Source organism: Phacochoerus africanus, chromosome 9, assembly GCF_016906955.1.
Source record: "Phacochoerus africanus isolate WHEZ1 chromosome 9, ROS_Pafr_v1, whole genome shotgun sequence".
NCBI lineage: Eukaryota > Metazoa > Chordata > Mammalia > Artiodactyla > Suidae > Phacochoerus > Phacochoerus africanus.
Window position 1 is genome coordinate 54,980,229 of NC_062552.1, and position 27,622 is coordinate 55,007,850.

Consider the following 27,622-nt stretch of genomic DNA (forward strand, 5'->3'; position numbering starts at 1 on the left):
TTGGTCTTTTGTCTTTTCTAGGGCCGCACCTGAGGCATATGGAGGTTCCCAGGCTAGGGGTCAATCAGAGCTACAGCTGCTGGCCTACACCATAGCCACAGCAACGCCAGATCCTTAACCCACTGAGTGAGGCTAGGGATCGAACCCGCAACCTCATGGTTCCTAGTCGTATTCGTTTCCACTGCGCCATGACGGGAATCCCCATATTTAATTTTTAAAGAACTGCAAGACTGCGTTCCAAAGTGGCTGCCCTGTTTTACATTCCCACCTGCAGTGAATTCCAGCTTCTCTACGTCCTTGCTAACGCTTATTATCTGACCTAGTGAGTGTGCAGAGACATCTCATTGCAGTTTGATTTGCATTTCTCTGATGAAGAGTGATGCTGAGCATCTTTTCAGGTGATAGGAGATGCTGCCCCTGGCCCTAGGGAGCTTTCCCACAGGGGTGGGAGCAGCGGCTTTCAGCTCCGTCAGATGGCAGCAGGAGGGGTGTTTGGAAGATGCTGGTAACCTACCAAGCCATGGTTTCTTAAATGAGGGCAAAACTGTAAAACCTGCAGAAGACCCCTGGAGACTAACACCCCGAGAGGAGGGTCAGCTGAAAGGAAGAGATGTTTGAAAAACCTGCAGAGCAAAGACTGTTGCCAACCCAGCAGAACCAACAACCAAGGCGGCAGGAGAGAGGTGCCTCCAGGCCGGAGCCTGGGACAGCACTGCTTTGAATTGTGTCCAGTTCAACACAGGCTGGCAGACAAGTTACCTGCATGTTTCCAAACCTCTGGGAAGGAGGGAGACAGCCCCTCCCCAGCCTGACCCTGGCAGTGGCGGTGGCAGGGGGAGGTCTGGTCTGGGACTTGGCCGCAGGCCCCAGGGTTGTTCTGGGACCCGGTGGGGGTTGGGGGCCTGCATCAAATCTGTGCCCCCTACCCCACCCCTCCCACCACAGGCTGGGCCTCTTCTCCTTTCAGCTCATGAGTCCCCACCAGCCTCTCTGCACAGGCTCCTTCCCTCCCTGCCATAAAGGCCCCGGAAATGGCAAGACAGGAGACCCCTTGCTTTTGGCCTGCCTGTCTCTCCTGCACTGGTGTTTGGTCAGTTCCTCAGACTTGCCAGGACCACAGCCAAGCCAGGTCTGAAGTTGGGGAATGGCTCACCTTCAGCTCCGGGGGCCGCTGGGCTGGGTGTCCTCTGCTCCCCTGCCAAGTGGGTCCCTGGAAGGGCTCCCTGGTGGGTTGGCCCATTGCTGCTCAGACCTCCGCTCTGTAGAGAGCCTCTGGAGACCTCCTCCCCTTCCCCCTCTGCCCCTGCCCCGCCTCCCCCTGGGGGTGGGAGGAGAAGCAAGGGCTGGAGAAAGAAGCAGGAACTATTCACAGGTGCGCCTGGCCCTGTAGCAGGCAGACTCAGGGATCCTGTCCTCTCACGGGGCACACGCTCCAGGATAGAATGCAACAAATAGGAACCTCAGGTGGGGACAAGCTCCTCGAGAAAATCTCTGGGACGAGAGATAGAGGGGGCAATGGGACCCCAGGGTGTCACACAGATGGCCGAGGTGGGGTCAGCAGGACCCTGTGGCCCCTGGCGAGGAGGGAGATAGATGGTTTCACAGTTGTCTGCAGGGTGGAGCGTGGGTGCTGGTGGCAGAGACTTACGTGGGGGGAGGATGAAAACGTGAATGGTTGAGGAATGATTTGGGAGCATGAAGGAGACGATCTGTTTTCTGAGACGGGGAGTAAGAGAGGCTTGGGGTGGTGGACAGTCTGAGGTCTGTTCTGGGCAGTTCAGTGTCCCCCCAGCAGCGTGGTAAGCCCACCTCTGGGAGGTGATCAGGGTTGGCTATGCCACAGGGTGGGGCCCCCATGATGGGAGTAGCACCTGATAAGATCACCAGAGAAGGCTCTCCCCCCAGAACAGGACCCATCGAGAAGCTGGCTGTCCTTGATCAGAGTCTAATGCTGCCAGCACCTCTATCTTGGACCTGCAGCCTCCGGAGCTGAGAGGAACCAGGTCTGCTAAGCCTGAGCCCGTGGTGTCTTGCTGGAACATCCTGAGCAGACAAGGCAGCCAGGAGGGGCCCTGAGGAGCCCCACACCTGCTGACCGGGGCCTGGATCTGTGGGAGAGACCTGCCTTTAGGTCTTGGTCCAGGGCCTCCATCACCACGGGGCTCATTTGGATCCTCTGTGCTACCCGGAAGCTGAAGCAGCAAGTATGCCCCCAGGACCTTGAGCTATGTTAACTGCCTGCTTGTCCCTGCCACATGGCCCTGGGAAAGGCCAGGGCCAGGGAACACTGCGGTTGCCCTGGGCACACTGCGATTGACTGCCACACCCAGTGCCATTGCCAGTGGAGAACTCACTCAAAAGCATTCCATTTTGAGATGTGAGATTTACAGAAGAGTTCCTGCACACCTTCTCAGCCTCCCCTGGGGCTCCCTGAGGTCACGTGTGTGCCCGCAGGGCCCTCTTCTGCCCAGGTCCCAGATGGACTCCTTGGTCTGTCTGTCCCTGGACTTTCAAGCTGCCCCCGTAGAGACGCGGGCCCTTCCTGCCTGAGCGTCCTGCCCACTGGGCCTGTCTGGTGACAGGTCAGACTGAGCTCACGTTTTTGGCTGCTCTGTAGTACCCCCACTCTCGGATGTATTCTATTTGAGGGCACTTGAGGTCACTGTGTCCATGATGTGACATTCACCTTATCACCTGGCTAGGGTGGTGCCAGCCCAGACTCCCTACTGCAGCTTATACTGTCCACTTTGTAATTCGTAAAGGTTTCTGGTGACACTTCCAGGCCATGAGGATGTCCACTCTCTGCCTAAAGAATCACCTGCAGATGTCAGCATCCCCCATGGATCTTGCTTGGGGCAACTGTGTTGCACTATTCTGTGTCAACCTTTTGTCTTGATCCTCCCACTGTATTAACTGGAATTTGTCTGCAAGGAGAATGTTAACTCACCTTTTCAACATCAATAATTAAGCCATGCCATCAACAGAGCTGGCACAAGGGGAAGCGCAAAGCTCACAGCACAAAGGTTGACAGAGCTTCTCCCTCTCACGCCTGGCCCGTGTAGCCTTCGCCTTCCACGAGCACTTGCGCCTGCTTCCCGGGCCCTCTCCCCCCCACACACAAACACACACGTGCACACATATAGACACAATGCACACATACATATATACACGCACGCAGGCATGAATGCAGGCATACGCATATGCATGTATGCACACAACATGTGTGTAATACATACACACACACACGTTCTGTCTATAGATGCCAGGTCATTGTTTTTAAAAATGAAACAGTAGGAGTTCCTGTCATGGCGCAGTGGTTAACCAATCCGACTAGGAACCATGAGGTTGCGGGTTTGGTCCCTGGCCTTGCTTGGTGGGTTAAGGATCCGGCGTTGCCGTGAGCTGTGGTGTAGGTCACAGACTTGGCTTCGATCCTGAGTTGCTATGGCTCTGGTGTAGGCTGGTGGCTACAGCTCCGATTCGACCCCTAGCCTGGGAACCTCCATATGCCATGGGAGCGGCCCAAGAAATGGCAAAAAGACGACAAAAAAAAAAATTAAAAAAAAAAGTAAAAGAAGATGATAACAGTAGCTCAGTTAACCCTTACAACAACTTAGGGTAGATACAGCCATCACCCCCTTAACAGATGACGAACCCATGGCTTCTACAGCCCCAGGTGGCACATTTGACAAGTGGCAGCTGGGAACCAAAACTAGGGCTTTGTACTGGAGGCCTGCATGCCGTTTGGAACATAACCCTGGAGTTGGGTCAAAAATGGTCCACATTTGTGTCTCCTGCACCTGTGACCAGACTCTGCTCTGTTGCTCTGCACTCCCAGAAAGGAAGTCAGTCCCACAGCCTCACCAGCCCTACTGGTGCTCACGCCTCTCCTGCTTGTCAGCCTGATGGAGCCTGAGCCATCTCGGCCTGGCCCTTAGCTATTGACCACAGGGTGCCCCCAAGGCAGGCCCAGGGCTTCCACGGCACGTCTGGACATGTGATCCAGTGTTGCCCTCTGCTCAAAACTCAAAGCAGTAAGGAAAACAAACAGCTCAATTTTTAAAACATGGACAAAGACTTGAACAGACATTTCACCAAAGAAGACAGAAGGATGGCAAATGAGTGCATGAAATAAGGCTGGAGGTCAGGCAGTTTTAGCCCCCAACATTGTTCTTCCAAGCTACATTGACTGTTCCAGCTCTGCTGCATTTCCATATGACTGTTAGAACCAGCCAGTTTCTATGAAAGCCAGCTGGGAATCTGAGTGCAATGGCATTGAATCTATGGATCAGTTTGGGGACAGGTGACACCCTAACAATGTTTAGTCTTCCAGCCAATGAACAAAGACTATCTTTCTATTTAGTTCGATCTCCTTTGATTTCTCTAAAAATATTTTACAGTTCTTAGCCTCTTAGATTTATCCCCGAGTTTAATATTTTTTTGTTCCACTAAAAATGGTGTAGATTTTTAAATTTCAATTTCTGACTTTGCTCATAGAGAGAAATTGATTTTGTTTATGGATTTGTATCCTCCAATCTTGCTAAACTCACTTGTTAGTTCCAGTAGCAATTCTGCAGATTCCACTGGCTTTTCCACATAGGCAATCTTGTCACCTGCCGATAAAGATGGTCTTACCTGTTCTTTTCCAATTCCAATGGATCTGGTTTCTGAGTCTTGCTTTACCTAACAGGACAGACCCTCTGGCACAAGGGAGGAGGAAGTGGTGAAAGTGGTCTTGTTCTGAGCTGAGAAAGCTGTAGCCTTTCACCATTAAATACAGTGTTGGCCTTTGTTGGGAGGAAGAAATTCCCCCCTTTTTTTCTAGTTTTCTACGTTTTTTTTTTTGTCTTTTTGGACTGAACACATAGCATGTGAAGGTTCCTAGGCTAGGGGTCCAACCAGAGCCACATCTGCGACCTACACCACATCTCACTGCAATGCCAGATCCTTAACCCAATAAGCGAGGCCAGGGATTGAATCTGCATCCTCATGGATGCTAGTCAGGTTCGTTGACCATTGAGCTACAACGGGAACTCCTCTAAGATTTTTTTTAAAACATCAGAATGGATGTCGGTGTTTTTCCCAAAGGGTTTTTCTGTTTCTATTGAGATAGCAGGGTGGTCTTTCTTATTAAATCTATTAACATAGCGACTGATGTTTTCCAAATGTCACATTAACTTGCATTCCTGAGGTATGCATGACATGTCGACTAGGCTAGACTAAACAGGACTCCCTGGCATTCCCAGTGAGGGTGTTTCTGGTTGGGGTAGGCTCTAAGACATCCTCTTCCTGTTGTTTAAGCAGCCCTGTGTGTGGACAAAACAGGAGAGAGACCGGTCGTCTCACCTTCAGTTACTCAATGAAATGCAGACCCTGCTGGAGGAGGTCAGGACTGCTGTTCCTTCGTGTGACCCTCAGCCCTATAAGGATGGCAGGAGGCATCAGTAGTATCCTGGGGGCCAGGAGAGCAGACCTGTCCCCCCAGATGACAGCTGGAAAGTGTGGGAGCTGGTGGGGAGGCCTCCTCTGTGCTCTCCACATCTCCCTGTCTTCAGGGCACTCTCAGTGCTGGGCACCAGTGGGGCCCACTCCCTCATCATCCACTGGGGTCAGGTCCAGGAGGACTCCAACTGACCCCCAAACCTGGGGCAAGGATTCCTGTTAATCCCTCATTGACAGATGCCTGAGCTGAGGGACAGGGACACAGTGGACATGCCACACCAGGGGCTGCTGAACCCCTGAAAGTGCTCAGGCCTCCTGCTGTGGCCAAAGCTCCGCCTTGTGCGCACAGAGACCTAGGAGGCACATGGAAGCGCCTAAAACATGCGTGCATAAGTTCCAGTGTTAGCAGAACAGCACCCAGGCTCCGGTGGGGCCCCGCGGTGTCAGTGCTGGGTGAAGATGTTGGCGGGTTCCCAGGAGAGAGGAGGGTGTGAGGGTGTGGCCGTCGTCTCTCCCCACCCCTGCCGCACCCCCACTCCAGCCCCTCACCTGCCCACCTGTGCCAGGCGCTGGGCCGTGGCTCCACTCGCCCCGTCGACCCGCTCGGTGGTGGATGCAGCCCCAGGAGTCCCCAGCAGGTCTCTGTTTCCTCGTGAGCCTCGTACTAGAGCCGGTCGCAGGTATACCTAATGGGTGGGCAGCGCCCCTGGAGCCAATCGCCGGCCTGTAGGATAGCGCAGGGGGCGGGGCCACCATCAACGCCCCGCCTCCTCTCAGGGGCCGGTTCTTTAAGGCTTGGTTTGCTCCTTCAAGGGGGTGCAGCTGAAATGACCCGTAGGTAATTGCTGACTCTCCACCGCTTCCCATTAGGAGAGACCTCCCCTTGACGTCCCCTCCCACCCCTCCTTCCCTCCTCTACCGCTGCTCTAACAAATGATCCCGAAGTTGGGGCTTCAAACCCTAACTGGTTCTCACAGTTCTGGAGTCAGAGTCCTAGAGTCAAAGTGTTGGCGGGCTGTATCGAGGCCCAAAGGGAGAATGTTTCCTCGCCTTTTAAAGCTCCCAGAGGTGCCTGCGTTCCTTGGCCTGTGGTCCTTTCCTCCATCTCCAAAGCCAGCAGGATGGCACCTTGCAATCTCTCCCCCTGGCCTCTGCCCCATTGCCACCCTCTTAAAGAACACCTGTGATGACATCGGGCTGACAGATAATCCAGGATAATCTCCCTATGTCAAGATCCTTGACTTAATCATGCCTGCAGGGTCCCTTCTGCCACATAAGAACATATTCCCAGGTCATAGAGATGAGGATGAGGGCATCTTTGAGGTCATCATTCTAAGGACCACACTAACCTGATACCTTTAAAGAGTCTATTTAACCTCTATATCTCATCCCCTCAGTTTTAGCAATAGCCCTTGCCTGTGCCCACGTCATTTGCTCTACAAATATTTGTTCTGGGAGCTGGGCTTACAAGGCTGAGCAAAACAAGCAAAGAGTTTACCTTCCAGTGGGAAGAACAGATCATAAACTGAATAAGGGAGTGAATTATGTTCCCAACACAATTGATTTTTGGACGATAATTTGGCAAAAGTTATGGGCCTGTTCTTTGACCCAGCAAACCCACCATGAAAGCTGTGCATGAAGCTACACGCGCAGATCTGTAGTGTTTTATGTCTTTTTTTTTCTTTTTGTCTTTTTAGGGCCACACCTGCGGCATATGGAGGTTCCCAGGCTAGGGGTCCAATCGGAGCTGTATCCACTGGCCTCCGCCACAGCCACAGCCACGCCAGATCCGAGCCGTGTCTGCGACCTACACCACAGCTCACGGCAATGGTGGATCCTTAACCCGCTGAGTGAGGCCAGGGGTTGAACCCGCAACCTCATGGTTCCTAGTCGGATTCATTTCCGCTGCACCATGATGGGAGCTCCGTGTTTTATGTCTTTATCACAGCAAACATTTGGGAACAATCTAAAAGCTTATTAATGGTAAATAATTTGCCATGAAATATAATTGGTAAGTGAATTGTGGTGCCCAGAAACCAGATTCTATAGCTCAATATGATATTTATTCTAGAATCTGGGTTTGTAGAAAATCCTGTCCCCACGGAGCACAGTCCCTGAATGAGTAACCATGTTGGTCAGCACAGAGGCTGCCAGCCCCATGGAGACCCTGGAAGGTAGGGATCAGGAGTGCTGGTGGGTGCAGTTTCATTTGTTTTTTTTTTTTTTTGTCTTATTTTGACATAATTTTGGATTTTTAAGAGTTGCCCAGGTAGCACAGAGGATTCCTGATGCCCAGCCTCCCTTTCTTCAGGCAAGGACATGCAGAGCTGGGCAGCGCATCACCTGGAGCCCTCTGGCTGCAGTAACACCTGAGCACAGACTGGAAGGAAGTGAGGAGGGAGCGGAGGGGAGAGCTGTCCAGGCAGAGGGATGGCCATCACAGCCCTGGAGCTGCGAGCTGCCTGGTGTCTTCCAGGCAGAACAGCACTGTGGGTGGGGCCGCCGGAACCAGGGCCTGGGGCCACAGATCAGCTCTCAAGGGCCTTACGAGGTCTTCCTTGTCCTCCCTGAGCAGTGGAGGGACGAGGGACTCAGACAGATTTTATGTGGCTCCTCCTGTCCACCGACCTGTAAGTGGGCTACTGCAATAGTCCAGGCAAAGGGGCAGGAGTGGCCTGGGCCCCAGTGGGTGGAGGGAATGGTTGGATCCAGGTACATCCTGCTGACCAAGCAGGACATTGGACTGACCCCATGGCCCTCTGAGTTCTTGGTGGGACTTTCGTCAGCTACAGGAGCTGGAGGACAGGAAACCTGTGTCCTGTCCCCACCTTGACCAAGCCTTCTGTCCTCTATGCACAGGGAGAGTCTAAAAATTAAAGCCCTGGAAATTGCGAGTTCTGTCAGGCCTTCAATTGACTGTTTTCTGACTTTCTGGACAAAAACGCTGCATGCAGTAAAGGCCACCCTGATCTGTCCTTTCCTGTGGCTGCCCCTCACTTTTTTCTTGTTGCATAACATTGGCAAGGGCTTTGCAAACAGTGGCATGGCGGTGTTTACATATGCGTGGCTGGGAATGCCCGCTGACTGTGAATATAGATGGCACCTATGGGACCCGGTGTCTCCAGCAGCCTGAGGACATCTCTGGTCTGTCCAGAATCCCTCTGTTGCGGGTGGCAGGGGATGGGGCCCGGTCGGCGTGCAGGAAGCACTGGTAATGGAAGTCCATGTGAATGGACATGAGTGGACTGGAGCCAAGGCCCCTTCCCCCCGAGACGATGGAGACATGGTGGCAGGGCTACGGGGAGAGAAAGATGGGTGCATTCAGAGCCCCCACCCATAGCTCCAGGACACAAGCTCGAAATCACCAGCCCCACGCAGGACAAAAGCACCACCTCGCCCTTTTAGAGGAGACCCAACTGCCCAATCAGCTGAGGGTAGGGCCACCCCCAGAGACAGGCCCCTGCCCTCAAGCCACAGGCCCCTCAAGACCAGGCATATGTTGGGGGTTTTGCTTACGGGATGCAAGGGCCATATCCCTGTGGGGTGGAAAGAGTGTTGGTGTAAGGATGTTGGGCCCGAGTGGGATTCCCAGGTGTCTGGCATTGAACAGGAGGTCCGGTGATTGGCTTCCCCCTAGGAAAATGCAAATAACCCCTCAGCCCCACCCTGAGGTTTCCAGGCCTTTTAAATCCACGACCATTCCCAACTGGGTTTATCTGGTTTATCGCCTGGGACATCTAACAGTCTGTGAATTAGTAGCCTTTGCTCCCTGCCAGATGTGGTTCTAAGCGCATTTCACACCTTGGCTCATGTGGTCTGCACAGCTGTGAGGCAGATGAGGAAACCAAGGCAGGGAGAGGTTAGGAGGCAGGAAGCTAAAGTTCCCAGAGGAAGAGGGCGATGCCTGCAGGAGGACAGATGCCAAAAGCAGGTGCTGGGCTTCTCGCGGAGAAGGTGGCCACACTACAGGCCACAGAGTCTACTGTTTAAATTGTAACAGAACATGAGGCAGCCGTGTGATATAAACTGTATGAGTGTGTGTAGTTACAATGATATTGAGTATTATTGTATCACAATTATATTAGTATATGTGAGCTATTTGTATCTATAATTATATTACAGATATCATCCACAACTATGTTACATATATTATAAATTATATAATTATAATAGAACTTACTATATATTATTATAACATTATTTTCATGTATTAGTTCAAGACGTGTGGTTGCCAAGGGGGAGGGGGAGGGAGTGGGATGGACTGGGAAATTTGGGGTTAATAGATGCAGACTATTGCCTTTGGAATGTGTAAGCAATGAGATCCTGTTGTATAGCACTGGGTACTATGTCTAGTCACTTATGAGGAAGCATGATAATGTAAGAAAAAATAATGTATATATGTATGAGTGACTGGGTTGCCTTGCTGTACCGCAGAAAATTGACAGAATACTGTAAGCCAGATATAGTGGAAAAAAATAAAAATCATTAAAATAAAGAATAATAATAAATATAAAAAATACATTAGTTCCACAGAAATCAAATAAAGGTTTTCCAAGTGAGGAGTTCCCATTGTGGCTTAGCAGTAATGAACCCAACTAGGATCCATCAGGAATGAGGATGTGGGTTCAATCCCTGGTATCACTCAAGGGTTAAAGATCCCGCATTGCTGTGGCTGTGGTGCAGGCTGGCAGCTGCAGCTCCGATTTGACCCCTAGCCTGGGAACTTCCATATGCCATGGGTGTGGCCATAAAAAGCCAAAAAAAGGGGGGGGGTTTCCAAGGGAAAACATCAGGGCCGTAGAAGCCCCACAAACACTCAGTAAAGGCTGGCACTCAGGAAACCATAGGGACCAGAGGAGGGTCAAGGACTAGACAAGGTGACAACCAGCACCCAGGAAGCCTTCCAGGGAGGACAACGGGCTCATGCTACCTGAACTCCACTGTTCACCTCCCCCACACCCCCAACCCACCACCTACCTGCATGTTCTCCTGCCCTCCCTGGGGCGGGGGGTGTCGTTTCATCCTCCACCTACCTGATGTGTGTCTATAGCTGTAATTATTCTTCTATGATCTAGTTATGTGTCAGTGTATTGTAATTGTATTAGTATATACGTCATGTTGGTGCATGATGTACATTATATATTAGTATAGTACATATGTATTAGTCTATTATATGCTATGTATTAGTGTATTTATTATACATGTTGTGTATTAGTGTATTACATGTGTTATGTATTATTATATGACATGTATTATTATACATGTTATGTATTCATGTATTATGTTATGTATCAGTAATTTATGTTATGCATTAGTACATCATGTTATATGGTTGTGTATTTAAATATGTGTATTAGTGTATATGTTGTGTGTTAGTGTATTATATTATTGTTAGTGTGGCACACATGCTATGTGTTAGTGTATTCTATGTGTTATGTATCAGTATATGTTACATGTCAGTATATCATGTTATATAGCTGTGTATTATATAGGTTAGTGTATTTTGTGTTAAGAATCAGGATCTGTTATGGGTCAGTGTACCATGTTATATTTGTGTATTGTATGTATTATGTTAGCGTAGATACATGTCCTGCATTAGTGTGTCCTGTGTGTTATGTATCAGGAAATGCTAGGATCCATGTATCATATACGATGTTACGTAGTCCCGTGTTGTTACAGGTGTCATGTGTCACATGCACGTCATTTGCTCTGGGCTCTGACAGGGAACCCCAGTGTCCAGCTCTCGGCCCCCTGCTCTCTGCCTGTACACCTGCCTTCCTCGTTTTTCCTGCTTCTTTCCCACTAGGTTCTGGAAGGTCTGTGTGGGTTTTTCTCCAGGGCGGTCCTCTCCCAAGTCAGGTTTTACTTCCGCTGCGGCACCTTCTGTTTCCTTGCAAAGTCCCTTCCTCCCTCCAGCCTCACTCTCCCATCCTGTTGCTCCTCTGTTTCAGCTGGGTTCCCTCGGAGTCACATGGCATGTCACCTGGTGAAGACCACAGGAAATTTCCAGGGCTGCCTTTCTGGCCCACGGCCGACCTCCGAGGAGCACGTCCTGTGCTGATCCCTTTGCGCTGACCTCAAACACAGCAAGACTGTTCAGTCTTATGTTTGTCAGGGACTGACCCTGACCCCACCCTCAGTCCCTTATGTGACTTTCGGAGCCTTGTCCTGTCAGCTGCTGGACGTTCACAACGGCCCCTCTGCTGCATCCACTGGGACCTAGGGACTCTGAACCATGGCGCGTAAGGAAAGCTACAAGCCCTAGGAGCCCTGACCCTGGGCCCTTCTGCTTCTGCCCCCAGCCTCAGAACACAATGTATGACCTCTGGACCCCTCCAGGAGAAGGTGATGGCGACACCACGAGGGTTCATTTGTTTCTTGTTTATGTCCATCTGTGTGACGCAGGAACCTGCCATTTCTAGCACGATTGTCGCCCAAAGTGCCTTCATGTCTCTGTTTCTTCAAGGTTTCCTTTCATGACACCCGCTCTTTTTAGAAGCCTGACCCTTGGTCCCATAACTGCTGTGGCACCCATTCTGAGAGTGTGGACGAGGCCACGGGCCACCACGACTCACCCGCTGCCTGGGTGCCTGGCCACCAGCCTCTGGGAGGGTGAGAGGCATCTGTGCTCAGCGTGGGCACCCAGCCAGGGTGGGTGTGCCTGCGGCAGAAGCTCACCCCCTCCTCTGCTCATCTTTGCCCTGTCCTAGAACCCCCAAATTTCAGCTGTGTCCAGAGCCTCTCAGATGGAGACTACTTATCCCAGCTTTCCTTGCAACGGGTGAGAGTGTGTGCCCAGCACACAGGTGCTGGCCAAGTGGCTCAGTGGATGGCCTGAGCAGGAAGGGGAGGCCCTGGGCTGCTCTTTGTGGGCTGGCAGCAGGCCTGGGGAAGCAGGGCATGGAGGGTGACAAAGAGGGAGCCAGGGTGCTTCATGGCTGCTTCAGCAAAGAGTAAATTTCCTTTGTGCTCAGGGTTTGTTACAGCAGCTCAAGCCTCAGGGCCGGGACACACAGGGCTTCCCATCCCCTGACCACCCTGTAGGACAGGAACTGGGCTGGGCTGGGTGGTTCCCCGGGTGGGTGAGGCTGAATTTCTGCTCTGCCGCCTTCCTCCCTGATCACAAACACTTGGCCCTTGTGCCTCTTCCAGTGACAGAGTCACAAAGGGAGACAGGCGGTGGTGGGGGTCTCCCTGGTGCATCCCCAGAGCTTTGTGCTCCGAGGCGCTGGCCCAGGCGGAGGAGGACCAAGGCCCTGCTCCAGCCCCTCCACCTGGCTCAGACGCAGGTGCCCATCCTCAAAGCTGCTCTCCACCACAGCTGTCATCACCACGTGGCCATCTGGGGACACCATGTCCATTCCACGGGGTCAAGTGGCTGAAATCCAGGAGGCTTAAGAGGTGGGTTGAGAATCAAGAGGTGGTCCTTCCTGCTGCAGCTCCTGCCCCCCCAGGCCTCTCAGCCCAGATGTCCAGGGACCAGAGACCTGGGCTGTGCTGCCCACTAGCACGGACACCCTGGCCAGTGTGTCAGTGCATCAGGCGAGGACTCTGGAGCTCAGGCTGAGGGGGACGACGTCACTGCCCAGCACACATGGCCTGCCTTGGCCAACCTCTGTTTGGACAGAGGGCCAGCTAGTGGGCTGCAGGCTCCGAGGAGGTGGCCACTAGGGACATACATCAAGAGGAGTTGAACAGTGCCCCGGGTCAGCACCCAGCCCCGTACACACAGCATGACCATCCTGACCTCCCGTGTCCATCTTATCTGGGCTGTGCTGCTTGGTTATGGATGAAGAAAGCTACATTAATGCACCTGGAAATCAATGCATCACTTCTCCAGAGCCACAGAGACTCTGGAGAAGGGTCAAAGGGCAAAGGTCACAAGGCCAAGTCCTTCCCCCAGACCAGGGCCTATCAGGATGGGGTGTCCATTCTCTGATTACCTGTGTGCTGGGCACACATGCCAACTCCACCAGATAGGACAGGACAGACAGATGAAGTGGGAGGTTCCCACATCAGGGGAAGGATGCCCGCCCCCTGAGACACACGCGCACACACACCCCTCGCTCCATATGTCCACTGCTAACCCACTCTGCCACTTGCCTTCGGTTCAAAGCTGTCACCAAGACCCCTGCCTGATGGGCATTAGGCGCCTGGGAAAAGACAGCCTCCCAAGTCAGGGGGACAGAGGAATGGCAGGCGCCTGGGCCAGGCTGGCTGGTTCACAGCTGCTCCTCGCCCTCTGGGCCCCACCGCCCCTACTCCCAGTCCACTGGGGCATGCAGATGGGTCCAGGCCTCAACCTCTTCTCCTCAGAGCAGCTCAGGGACATAGAGGCAGCCGCCTAACCCCATGCACTGGCCCCCACAAGTCTGCCTCCACATGGTCATGACGCCTAATTCTTTCAGAATTGCAGGTGAGGATTATATGCCATTTCCTGGGGGAGTCTGAGCGGGGGGGTGGAGGTGGGGGACAGTCTGATCCTTTGCCACAATGCATGCAGTGGGTGCATGAGATGCACACAGGGTAGGAAGTGCAGAGCAAGGGTCTCAGGCAGGAATTCAGAGGAGTGGTGGCCCGTGGGCTGGGCCTGGTCTGCAGTCTCTCCCCACAAGTGATGCTGGGAGGGGCAGTGTGCGTCTATGAAGAGACGGCCCTCCAGGGAACCAGAATGAGCAGAACCCCAGCGGCTGGCGTGGAGGTGGCGCTGTGGGGACCCTGCGCAGCTGGACCAGGGGTTACCCCCTCTCCCCTTCCCTCCCCCTTCTCCCCAGCCCCAGGAGCCTTCTGGGTACTAGCCAAGCCTACTAGCCGAGGTGCCCTGAATGCTGCAAATGCAAACATGGAGGCTCTGCCCCCAGAATCAGTCCCATTTCCTGGCAGAGCAGAGGGAAACAGCACAGCAATGCCATAAGGCTTTTGAGTTCTTTTTCCTTTTATTGGCAAAGTAAATATATTTTTATGAAGGACCAAAGAAAATATACATGATTGTAACGTATGTACACCAGCTTTATAGATTTAAATTTCAAATTTACACAATGTTGATACGTTATTAAAAGATTTTATGTAGATGTACCTATGTACATTTTATTTACATACATTCATAGGATGTGAAATAAACCTCTCAAAACAAGCTAGTTCATTTGATATTAATTTCTAGACAAAATAAGGAATGCATTTCTAAATCAGGATTGGAGGCTCTATCTAGCTCTTCTACACGCAATGCAGCTGCTCCCTTTCCTCCTGAAGGCCACCCTGTAGGCTGCTGTCTGGATCTCTCTGGAAACAGGATGGGGGCGCTGAGCCAGGCTGGGTGCAGATGCTCTGGGACTAACCTGCACCTGTCCATCTGTCCTGTGTTTAACTCACACACATGCACTGCTGCCCGCAGAGAGGGGCCTTTCACCCCAATCCCGCACTCACCTGGAGGCCAGGTCCTGCACCCCTGCCCGCCCTGCCCGTAAACCCTCTGGTGTTCAGGCCGAGCCAGGCACCTTGGACAAAGCCATGCTCACACCACAGTGCAGCCCTGGACTTTTGTCCTACTTCCTTCTTCCCAGCACGGCTCCCTCTGGGAACTGACATTTCAAAACTGCCCATTTCTTCTTTCCCAGCAATAAAGTGCTGGCCTCGGCCCAGGCGGGGAGCCCAGTGGGAGCAGGGCCAGGCCAGTGCCCCTGTGGTGAGGCCAGGCCTCGGGAAGGCACGAAGGCACGAAGGCTGCCTCCAGCCCAGGCGGCCGGGCGCTCTGGGACACCCCGGGGAGGCCCAGGTGGGGGGCTCAGGGTCTGCACCTCCCAGGTGCCCTGAGCTCCAGAAGGTGGCTGGTAACACTGTCCTGTCCTCCGAAGGAGGCTGATAAATTATTGCTACAAAGCACCAGTGGGCTGGAGGGCAGGCAGACAGTTCAGGGGCGCGCAGCGCGGCTGCTGCGCGGGAAGCGGTGCACCTTGACGTGCTTGGAGAGGTGGTCGCTGCGCGCGAACTTCTTCTCGCACACGGGGCACTGGTAGGGCTTCACGCCCGAGTGCGAGCGCCGGTGCCGGGACAGCTCATCCGAGCGCGAGAACCTGTGGGACACGGGTGGTCAGGGCATCCTCGGGTGCCCACGGTTTGCCAGGGGCCAGAGCACGTGGCATCCACTGGGAAAGGCCTGTCCCGAGCCCCTGCTGTACCCCTGCTGCCCTCCAGGGTGGCCAGGTAGCCGGCGGGGGTCCCAACACCCTGGCTGGAGGCGGCTGCAGGCGCCCCAGCCCCAGCTGCACGGGTGTCCTCAGCCTGACCACAGCTGCACCTCAAGCTGCCCTTGGATCAGAGCTCGAAGCTTCTGTGAGCTTCTGTGAGGGTCCCCACCCGGCAACCCCCACGGGAGGGGAAACAGGAGGCCCCTGCCCAGCCCTGCAGGCAGTGCCCCAATTAAAGTTCAGACTCGTTCCCCCAGGACTCCTGGACCCTGTGTCCCTAAAAGCAGCCACCTCCCTCCCTTGGCCACAGCCTGCCTGGGAGGCCAGGGGCTGGGAAGGAGAAGCTGCCACAGGACCCTCACTGACCGCAGGGCTCAGGTGATGCCACTGACCCTGGGGACTCGAGGCTCTCCCCACCCACCCTGGTCCTGGCAGTGAGACACCCCCCACCACCACCACCACACACACTCTCCTCCTCTGGGCTCTGCCTACACTGACCTGTCCTTGGCCCCTCTCGTCACAGGACATGTGCCATTATCTGAAATGCTCTTCTTCCTTCCCACCCCTCTCTAAGTGCTCAGCTCAAATGTCACTTCCTCAGGAAAGCCCTCCAGGACTGCATCTTGTCTTTACCTCCCACAGCACTAAGTGCTTCTATTTCTTGGCTTTTGCCACTGTTGCTGCAACTTTAGTTTTCAATTTTTTTTTTTTTTAAACAGCCACACCCACGGCATATGGTGGTTCCCAGGCTAGGGGTTGAACTGGAGCTACAGCTGCAGGCCTACACCACAGCCACAGCAACACCAGATCCGAGCCGTGTCTTCGACCTACACCACAGCTCATGGCAATGCTGGATCCTTAACCCATTGAGCGAGGCCAGGGATCAAACCCACATTCTCATGGATATGAGTCAGGTTCTTAACCCGCTGAACCACAACAGGAGCTCTGTTTTCAACTTTTTGATGAGTGTCAGTCTGTGCCACCAGATCCAAGGGAAGACATGCACTCCATTGCAACCCAGTGCCTGGTGGGCAGAGGGTGCCCAGTAAGCACATTTATGCTGAAGAGCAGCACTCAGCGGAGGATGGAGCGCCGTCAGAGGCAGCGCTCTCAAGTCCCAGCACGCACACACGCCATGCACACACATATACATGCTACACGGCACGCCACACACTCACGCATGTACACACAGATGGATTCACGAACATGGGCAGGCACAGGAGCGCCAGGCCCAGCAGCCTGGTTCCTGGACCGGCTGCCACGCATGCCAGCAAGGTTAGGCCGGGGCAGCCATCCCAGCCCAACCAAGGAGAGGGGGCTGGCTGCCTACATCTGGCCGGACCCTCTGGGCAGAAGCCTTGTTCCCTCAGCCTGCTGAGGACCAGGAACCAGGGTGGAACAAGCCCAGGAAGGCTCAGGTGGGTGCTGGAGGGCCCCGCATCAGGTGGGGAGCATGGCCCGGAGGCAGGGAGGACAAGCACCCTGGCCTCCCTCAGCCCGTTGGTCAGAGCGAAGGTCTCACACAGCTCTGCTGTGCGCTGCCCACCCGGGTGACTGCAGGGGGCCTGGCCTCCTCCGGAGCCTGGCTGGGTGGTGTCAGCCCCCAGAGGCCCGTGCAGGGAGGACGTGGCCCCAAGGCGCCCGGGCCTGTGACCCTGGCAAGAGTCAGGCCCACCAGCACAGAGGTGTAGTACTGCCGCCGGCAGGCACTACACACGGGCCACCTGCACCTTCTGTTTAGGGAGCCAGGCCCAGCCCGCTGGACTGACAGCACCACACAAGGTCTCAGAGAGGACAGGGGGCTTGCTGGGGCGAGCCCTGTGCGGTTCTGAACAAATTCACGAGCCATCCTGGGCTTCGGCTTCCTCACTTGTCCTCTGAAGACCCTGGGACCTGTCTCAGAGGCCAGAGTGGATGCCTGGGGTGGAGGTGGGGGATGCAGGCAGCTGAGGGACAGCCAGGCTTGAGAATAGCTGTTCCTACCCTCAAGCCCCCTTCCCTCCTGCACCACACGGTCCTGTGACCTGAGCCCTCAGAAGACCTCACCACACACCTCACCACGTTCTCCCAAACTGCAGCCCCTGGAGGGGCCTTGGGGCCCCAGGGGCAAGGGCCCAGTGGCTAAGATTCAGCCTCTGTGGGCAGAGAGCTCTGCCACACACTGTCTGGGTGAGTCACCAAGCCCCCTGAGGCTGCTCCCCTGGACTCAGGGAGGCAGCAGCTCTCTCACAGGGCACCTCAGGGCTGCAAAGACTGGAGCGTGGAGTATACCTGGCGTGTGGCAATCGCTTGCCAACTGTGAGCCTGGGGTCTGCTGACTCACAACCATGATCTGCATTGCTGGAGTGCAGGACAGAGAAGCATGAGGTCCAGGGGACCTTCCAGAGTAGCCTGTGATGTCAGCACCACCCCGGTGCACACAGCCACCGGGTGTGAAGCCAGAAAGCCATCCTTGTGAACTGTGGGGTCTACTGCAGTGGGAACAGGCCCCTAGGGTTGGGCAGTGCACGACCTGTGCAACACCCCTGGGGGCTCTGTGACTGCAAGGAGGGGTCACAAGGTGTCTCCTCAAGCAAGACAGCAGGCCGACAGTGGGACGGCTGGATCTGGATCCTAGCCCTGGCTCCTCCTGCCTCTGGAGCCTCGAGCCTGCAAGTCTCCAATCCGGGCCTCTTGTGCCCACTGTGGATGACAGTGCCTGCCCCATAGGGCTGCTGGAGTCACTGCTACGCCTATTAGCTCTCTCTGGACAGAGCAGGACGTTCTGCTTCAGGGAACACAGGAGGCTGGTGTCCAGAATGAAGCAAGGAAACTTCTAGGAAGGTGGTAACAGCTTCTCCTAGAAGGTCAGATCCAAATAGTGATGGTCTGGCCCCAGCCCTGGACCCACATCACTACTGGGAACAGGGAATACTGTGCTCAGGACCAGGCGCAGAAGGAGGTAGTGGTTGGTTATGTGGGCCAGTGGGGGCCTTGTGAGGGACGGTGGTACAAAGGTGTGCAGGGCAGGAAGCAGGACCGAGGGCCCAGACCAGTATCTTCCCTGGAGGAGAAAGAGCAAACACCTCGCCAGGGCCAGCAGGAGGAAGAGGGGACAGGGACTAGCTCCCCACTCCGGGGGTAGGGGCAGGCAAAGAGCAGACCGGTGCAAATGGAGGCCCATCCCCCGTGGAAGGGGCTGCAGAGAGGTCCTGAGCCTGGGGGCGGGATGGGCAGCCCAGTTGAGCTCCCAGCTCTGCCACTTACCCGCTGAGTGACAGTGGAGGGCTGACTGAACCGCTCTGGCTGCACCCCCCGCTGCCATGGGACCCATGGGCACCTGCTCAGGGGCTTCCTGCTGCGCATGTCACCTTCATGGCAGACATCAGAGCCACTGCTGCCTGCCTGCTGCTCCTTAGCAATTTCCTCCCAGCCCGTAAGCCTGGTGCCTTGCACGGGGCAGTCTCGTGGAAGGGACAGACACCTGCCACTACGACACCAGGGGTACAGGGGGAGAGGAGGGTTGGGGCTGGATTGCAGGTAAGAGAGGTGTGCCAGCCACACCACGGTGGGTCACACTCTGTCCCTGACTCAATCTTTCTGGGCCTCGGTGACGAGATGGTGCTAACACCCCAGATGGCTGCTGGGAGGTGGGGGGCTCAATGAGCATGTGATGGAAGAACAAAGCCAGAACCACTCTAAGACCAATGACAGCCACCACCAGAGAAAAGCGGAGACACAGCGCACAGAGAGGGCGCAGTGGGAGCCTGCACCACGCAGGCGAGGCTGGCGAGCAGACCCTGTGGGCCGGTGGGCCAGGATGAGGAGTCTGGATAGGAATTCAAATGTACCAGAGTATGCTTAAAGGCCAGAAGAGGTAATGAGTTCCCCATGGGAGGAAGTATGCAAGCAAGTGTGGGGATTTGTAGAGGAGATTCCAGCTCTGAGAACCTTAGAACTGTGCCTAGCACACAGGAAGTGCTTGGGGAACTGGTGAATATCAAAGTTACCTCCTGTCCTGTCCCCATGGAGCTGCCCCCAAACCTGTCCGACCTCCCACCCAGCTGGAGAAGGGCTCCCTCCACCTCTGTCACCACAGACACAGTTAAGGGACACTCAACATTGTTGTGTGCATCCCCAGGGGCTCAAGATGCCTGAAGACCAACCAGGAACTCCCACATCCTGAGAAACAGCCTTCTCAGGAGTCCTCAGCTTCCAGCCAGGCAGCGCCTCTGCCACGTGCGACCCCCAAACAGCCAGACCCAGACCTGGGAGAAGCCCTGGGAGTAGCTGATGGCAGGAACGATTCCCAGTGGCTCCGTGGAGACCTCCCGGTGCCAGGAACCCACCATGCCTCCCCTTGTCAAGGGGTCCTGGCCAAGACAGGGGCAGAGCTGAATCCCAACATAAATCCACTCTTGCTTACACACCTCCTCCCACGGGGAACTCCCTCCCTCTGGGGCCACCGGGCTGGGGGCTAAGAGCTGCCTCCCTTTAAAGCACCCTGGGTGAGGGTCCCTCTGCTCTCTAGGGCAGCCCAGAACACAGGTCGTCTCCTCCTGGGGGGTGTGAGCTGAGTGGGGGGCCTTGACCAACCACACCCTTCCTCCCTGCGGCCCCACTGGCCTCACTCCGCCTGGGGAGGGGCACTCCTCAAGGGTCACCAGTGGCTGGGGATGTGCCCGGGAAAGTAAGGCTGCCCACCATCTCCACAATCCAGGCGGAAGCCGGGCCAAACCCCTTCCAGGCCCTTTTCGTCCTCTGCCTTCATCTGAGAGTGACAACACAAGCCCAGGTGGAGGGCACCACTGTGCCCCCCCTGCATGCACGGCCCGACGGGCAGAGGAAGGGAGAAAGCCCTCCACTTCACAGGTGAGGACCCACTGGCCAGGGGACCACTGTCAGCAACGGTGAGGGGGCGCAGCTCAGGCCTGGGGCTCCAACCACCGCCACCAGCTGCCCTCCCAAGGTGTCAGGAGGCCCCTTCTGCAGGTGAAGCCCTACTACCCTGACTGACCACTGAACACTGTACTGCTGCCACCTTACAGCACACCTGACCCCGGACCTGCTCTGCTGCCTGAGGATGAGGCTCTGGGAGGGGGGCAGCGGCAGCACCATGGGGCTGGGGGTGCCTTTGCAAAAAAGCCCTTTCTCTGGCCAGTTCAGCGCTACAGGGCAAGGGGCTGCCAGCACCCAGGGGACTCTGAGGCCAGCTCCTCTGCCCCAGGGCCAAGTCCCAGTGCTCTCAGGTGACATTTAGTCAGGAAAACAAAAGCAGCAAACTGCTTCCTTTGTGCTGCATGCACACGCCCACAGGGTACAAACACTCAATGTGCATGTGTAAATCACATTGGTTACACAGCACAGAGACACACGTGAAGAAAGCAAGATGCAGACGTGGGCGCACACACCACTCCGCGCCCCTCCCAAAGTCCAGTTCTGCACATAGATGGATGTACTGCACTGCTCCCCCACACCCACAGAAGCCACACCAGCTGTGACTGAGGCTCTGTGCCCCTCCCAGGTAAGCCAAGCCAAGGGTCTGCAGGCGGGTGTCCTAGGCAGGGTAGAGCTGGCGGGAAGACCCTGAGCATGCTGCCTGAGTTTCTGGAAAAGGAGGGTGATCCACGGGTCCCATCCATCAATGCTGCTCGCGGGCTGGGTAACCCTGGGCAGACCCCGCCTTGGAGAGCTGGCGTCCCCCGGTGCCGCAGAGAGCACCTGGGAGGCACCCCAAGCTTGGTTCTCTGTCGTCGCTGGTCCCTGTGGCTTCCCGGCTCCAGGTCCACATGGCCCCCCTACCATGTACCCAAGGATGGCGGTGAGAACAGCTGGACCTTCTGGGTGGGGAAGCAGCCTTTTCAGGATGTGGCTTCTCTAATCTGGGTTCAAATCTCACCTACAGAGCCGGGTGCCCTTGGGCAAGTTCCTTAGCTGGTCTGAGCCTTGCTTGCTCAGCTGTGAACAGGGAGTAGAGGGGGTACTTACCCTTGGGGGCGCCACGAGGTGCTGAGGAGCACCATGCACATGGGCTGGCACGCGGCTGACCTCCACTATCCTGAGCTCCCTTTGTCACCATCACGAGAGCCCTTCTGCATGGCCTAGCCCCTCTTCCCACCTGGCCGCTGCCAGCCTTACCTGGTCACTGTGAAACTGGAGACCAGTGATGGGGGGGTGCGGGGACAAGGAAACCTCTGGGCAGTGTGCCAGCTCTGGCCCTGCCCCCACCCAGCCCTCGCTCCGCTTCCTAAGCAGCCGCATCCAAGGGCCGAGAACGTGGCCTTGGCCGCACACCCAGGGGAGCAGAGACGCGTGGGCCTCGCTCACCACCTGGCCTGTGGCCGCGATACTGACCTCCAGCCGCAGCCCGGCCAGGTGCAGGCGAACGGCTTCTCGCCCGTGTGCCGGCGCAGGTGGGCCTTGAGGTGGCTGCTTTTGGTGTACATCTTGCTGCAGCCGGGGAAAGTACACTTGTGCATTTTGATGAGTTCTGCCGCCGGGTTCTTGGGGAACTTCTGGCCCATGAGGAGGCTGGTGGAGCCAGGCCCCAGGGGTCCGGACCCAATGGGCTTGGCGGCGATGGGCACAGGGGCAATGCGCACGAACTTGGAGGGCAGGTTCAAGCTGGAGGAGGGCACCACCTGGGGCACGAGCGTGAAGGTCTGCCCCTGGATGTTGACCAGGAGCTGGGCCACCTTAACGCTCTCTGGGGCCTGCCCAGGAGAGGCAGGCTCTGCACCACATTCCCGCTTCACCTGCATGGGCTGGATCTGCAGCAGCACGGGGATGGGGCCGTCTGGAGTGGGACCCCCACCGGTGCCCTGGCTGCTGCCTGCACTGGCACCCGACAATGCGGCACTGCGCTCTCTCCCACCGGACCCAGGATGGAGGTGGCTCCTGTGTAGCCCGGTGGAGAGCTGGCTGCAGGTCTCCAAGTCCTTGCTGTGGCTTTCTGGGGCCTCCTTCACCCCTGGCTCCATGTTTTCCTCCAAAAACTCTTCGATTTCCTCCAGGGTGGGCTGGAAGGGCCTCGGGACATCATCAGGGTCGCCCGCAGGAAACTCGGGGAAGCAGAAATGCTCCCCCTTCACAGGAGCTGGTGTTTTTCGCCATGTCCCCCAGGCCACGGGGCCACCGTTAGCCCCAATGCTGCCACAGCCACCGCCACCGCCCAGTGTGGCCTGGGACAACAGGAAGTCCAAGATGCTGTCCTGCCCCTCACCCCCCGAGCCACCGCTGTAGCAGGAGCAAAGGGCTTGCGAGTCAGGGCTGGCACAGGAGCAGAGGCTGGAGGCATCGCTGTCATCCTCTGAGAGGGGCGAGGGCAGCATGTGGTATGCCCGCCCGCTGGCCAGCCTGTCACCCAGATAACCAACCGGGCATTTCGGCGACGAGAAGCTCTCGTCCACTGGAAGCAAGTGGTCCACCATGCTGGCCGTGCTGGTGGCAGCTGCGGAGAGGAACAAGGAACCTGGTCAGGAGGGTGGCATGTGCACCTGCCACCTCATGGGCTTGCGGCCCCCGTGCTGCCTGCCTCAGCCTCCCATTACCAATCGCCTGGATCCTGCCTCCATCCCGCCCTATGGGACAACTCTGCCTGCAAGAGTGTTCTCTGAAATTGCACCACCTGTTTGCAAAAGTGCTCTCCAAGCCCATTGCACAACACGGCCCTTGTGGTTTCACACAGATTTTCCAGAACAATTCTGGGAAGGAACACACATGTATCTATGAATGACCGGGTGTGCATGCGTGTGAGGGATAGAGTGAGTGTGTGCAGAGGCCCCCTGCACCCTGAACAGCCAAGATGGTAACATTGTCCAGCTAATCAAGTCACTGCAGTCTGAGGACAACTGACCTTGTCAGTGGAGACTCACGGGAGGGGGTAGGAGAATGGCCATTTGCCCTCTGACCCCTGAGCTGTTGCGGCTTGGGGAGGGTTGCCAGATTGAGCAAAAAAAAAAAAAAAAAAAAAAAATTAAGGGTGCCTAGCTAAATCTGTAACTCAGATTTTTTAAAAAATGAACAACTTTTAATATAAGTATGTCCCAAACACTGGGTGGGGTGTGCTTATATTAAAAAAAAAATTTCATCGGAGATTCAAATTAAGCTGGGCAGTTGTTTTTTTAATCAGGCAAAACATTCAAGGCCCATACCTGCTTGCCATCATGGGCTGTTTCTCATGGGCTGAAAGGGGGCATCCCACCCACCCTCCAGTCTCAGATGCTGCCTCTGCAAACCAGGGAAGGCCGGGATGGGCCTTCACAAATGCTCTCACCCGGGTCAGTCAACTTACCAAGGCTTTAGCAGTGGGCAGAAGGGCTCTGCGCCACAGCAGTGACTCCTCTGAGTCACGACTGCCCGGGAGAATGGGAGCAAAGACCCTTAGCCTGCACCCTGTGGAGCACTCACCACCTCAGGACAGCCCAGCTAACTCCCGTCTCCCCCTAGACCATGGGCTCCACGAAGGCCAGCTGGGTGTCTGGTCTCGGCTGTGTCCCTAGATCCTGGTGAGGTACTGGTGCCCAGGAGGGGCTCAGAGAATGTCAGCAGAGAGGAGAGAGGAGGCTGCGCCCTGTGAAGGCCATGCTAGGTCTCGTGTCCAAAGAAAGTCAACAGTGTCTGGCTGTGAGAGGGCCACCTCTGTGGACCTTTGTCCCCATCCAGTGACCACGGTGGGGTGTTTACCGAGGTTGGGGAAGGGGAATGTTCTGCATCTGAAGCCAGAGATTCTCTGCCGCCTGGCATCATCTCTGCACCCACCCCCTTGCCCTGTCTCGAGCACTAGCCCTGGGTCTGGCACCCAGCACCTGACCAATGTCGACAGTCCCAGCCAGGGGCAGAGTCTCCCAAGCCCAGGCCATCATCAGCTGTGACCTTGGCCAAGTCCTTGCTCTCCCAAACCTTGGTTTCCCCATCTGTTCCATGCTCTGATGACCCTAACCAGGAAGCTTCACAGATCTCCAGTAAACTACGGCAAAGTGGACACCCTTGGCAAGTGTGCACCCAGGGCAGTTTTGCAGAACATCTGGCTTTTTGGTGTTAAATATTTAGCTAAGACTTTAAAACTCAGGTTTTAAAAAACACACAATTCACCAAATTGGGTGCTGGGAAGGAATGAAAATGCCAGATAATGTGAAGGACAGAGCTCACACTCAGCTGGAGAACTCCTCTCTCCAGTCACCCACGCTTTGAGCTCCTGCATCTGCAATTTACCAGCTGTGTGATCTTGAGGAGGTAGCACACCCTCTCTGTGCCATGTCTTGCTGTGCTGGGTTGGGAGGCTGCCAAGTGTGGCTAGTTCCTGGGTTTTCATAAGACTAATGAGCGCATCGGTTCGCATGCAGCACCAGGCTTTAGGGTGAGCCTCAGTGGGTGAGTCCATGGCCTTTCTGCCCCTCTGCTTGGATGCTTAGGAATCCAGGAGCCCCAGCCTTCCCGAAACCAGGAACCAGATGGTAAGGGGCAGCCCGGGTCATGTTTCTGCCCTTAAGTCTCTCCTGAAATGTGATCACCAACTGAATATTCCATGAAATTAAGGAATTACATTTAATATTTTAAAATGTGATGATGTATTGTGGTTGGTACATTCTTTTCAAAGGAGACCTTACCTTTTAGAGATGTAAACTGAGATAGTCACAGAGTGAATGATATAAAACAACAGCGGGGGAAATACATAAGGACAGTGGAGCAGGATGGGAGGAAGCAGCACCCCATCTCCTCCCAGCAGCCCAGCGCCTGCCCATCTGCCCCAGACCTCAGCTCCAACTGCCCCACTGGCACTTGCTGTGCACCAAGCTCACCAGCCTCAGGCCACTATCCTGGCTGTTCCTGCTCCATAGGCTCCTCTTCCCCAGCACTGCAGGGGTGCCTTACTTAGATCTCAGCTCAGGAGTCACTCCCTGTGGGGCCTGACCACCCAGTTAAACCGCCTCACATCAGTCTTCCTAACAGCTGCCACTGCGGGAAACTATCCTATGTATTTGCGTGCTTCATTTTCTGTCTACCTCCCCTCCAGAATATAAGCCATTTCGACACTTATCCCAGAGTCCGAAACAGGACCGGGCACAACTTGCTGACTGAGCGAAAGGGAAGGGAGCAGGGGTGGGACCAGGAACAGAGGGCCTGGATCAGGCGGGCAGGGTTCTAATGCAGAGCTCAGCAGCCTGGGTGGACCCAGAGCACTGAGAGGCAGCGGGGGCTGTAGGGCGCCCGGCATAGCAGCACGTGGCACAGCAGGCTGCGCGCAGGGGGAGGGACGCCCTGTTCCGGGCACCGGTCCCCGGACACGGCTGGACTCCGCCCCTACCCAGCCGGGCCAGGGCTGCTGTTTATCCTCCCGGGGACACAGCGGCTGCAGGAACAACATGTAATTGATAACAAGCCGAGCGCCGGCCAAGGGCCTTCCATTGGGTCAGCGTGCAAATCACGGGGGCAGCCGGCCGGGGCCGCTCTTCAAAATAAGAGTCTTTGCTCCCCCGCCGCCCCGCCGGTCCTAAAGTCATGAGCCCAGCGTCCTCGCACCTGTGGGGCGGCCGGTCTCCCCACGAGCCACCTGGCCCTTAGGGAGAAAGTGATCCGAGGGGCCCAGGCACTTGGGGATTTTGTCACGCCCGCGGACTGGGGGAGAAAACAACCTCTCCTTGGGGGGGAGGGGGGAGGGTCCACAGGGAACGGATCTTCTCCGCGGGCGGGGTGGACTCCCTGCTTTGCTAACGACGCAGGGGGTGCTACTTCGTGCCGTGTGACTGCGTGTGCGGGGCGTGGTGCGAGTCGGGGGAGGCGTCCGAGACACACTCGCGCGTGGGGCCGCGTGGTGCCCCCGCATGTGTGGGAACATGCGCGAGAAGGGGAGGCGCGGGGAGACTGGAGCGCCGCCCCGGGAGCACCGAGCCCTCGGCCCGCGCCCCCTCCCCCGGGCCGGCTGAGGTGACCGACAGTAACCCCTCCACCCCTCCCCGCAGCGCGCCCGCCCGCCCGCAGGCCCCGCCGCGCCTGCCATATGGGAGGCCCGCTCTCATCGCGCATACGGACACGCGCGGCAGGCGCCGAGGCAGCGGACTGACCCGTGCAGGGAAAGTGCGGCTGGGCACGTGGGGTCGCTCTGCCACCAGCTGTCCGCTCCTGGCCCAGCGCGGCGCTACCTTGCTCCTCCGACATTTCCTGGGACGCTCACGCGGATCCCAGGACAGCTGTGCGGGCACCAGGCCTCTCGCATAGAGGTTCGCCCGCGCCCCTCGCCCCCCCGCGGCCCCCCCCCCGCGCCCCCCGGCAGCTCCCTGCGCGCCAGGCCGGCTCTCCGCGTATCGGCCGCACCGCGCCGCTCCCACCTGAACTCGGCGCACGGCCGGCCAGCGGCCAGGCCCGGCGGTCCTGGGCCCCGCGGGCTGCTTTGGGGGCGGCGGCAGCGCGTCCTGCACCCGCTCGAGCTCGCCCGGGCCCGCGTTGCTGCGGCGGAGCCCCGCCGCCGCCGCTTGCTCCGCGCTCACTCTCCGGGCTCACGTGACGCGGCGGGCGCCGCGAAGGCTCGCAGGAGGCTCGGCCGTGGGCGCGCGCCCCATTGGTCCGAGACACGCGTCACGCGCCGCGCTCCGCCCACGGCCCCGCCCACGGCCCGCGGCCACCGGGACTCAGCGCCGCGCCCCCGGCCCCGCCCCCGCCTGGCTCACACCCTTTGCAGTGAACTCGCAGCGGTCTAGGTGTCTGCTCCTTAAGTTCTAACCCAGGTGAGAACGTGGCACTGGCCTGGGCCTCGGAGAAGGGCCCACGAGGGGTTGGAGCGGCGAGGCAACCGCGGCCTCCCCAGCTCTCACCTACATCCCCCAGCGGGCCAACGAGTAAAGCGAGGATTTATCAGGGACGCTGCTGGAGAGACGAGGGCGCGCATTAGGTGAGCAGCCAGTCCCCTTGCCGGGCGTTCGCTGGGGTTGGCAGCATTCCCCCCGGGAGACAGGAAGCGCAAGGCGCAGAGTGACCTGTCCAGGAGACAAGTGAACTGAGGGTGCCGCGCGCGCTGCGCG

The 27,622-nt window shown here is 56.6% G+C and overlaps 1 protein-coding gene across 2 annotated transcripts; it reads right to left on the reverse strand.

Annotated features, from left to right (window-relative positions):
- Nucleotides 1-14,359: 14,359 nt before the first annotated feature.
- Nucleotides 14,360-27,090, reverse strand: KLF15 (KLF transcription factor 15). Of its 2 annotated transcripts, none has more exons than XM_047794640.1 (3): nt 26,933-27,090; nt 21,960-23,055; nt 14,360-15,512 (listed from the first exon to the last, which is right to left on the reverse strand). In XM_047794640.1, exons 2-3 carry the CDS (start codon nt 23,033-23,035, stop codon nt 15,350-15,352), a joined length of 1,239 nt encoding a protein of 412 aa, XP_047650596.1. In that variant the 5' UTR covers nt 23,036-23,055; nt 26,933-27,090; the 3' UTR covers nt 14,360-15,349. The 2 variants fall into 2 exon arrangements, with proteins under 2 accessions (XP_047650596.1, XP_047650595.1); XM_047794639.1 differs by lacking the exon at nt 26,933-27,090 and adding an exon at nt 26,669-26,791.
- Nucleotides 27,091-27,622: the final 532 nt, after the last annotated feature.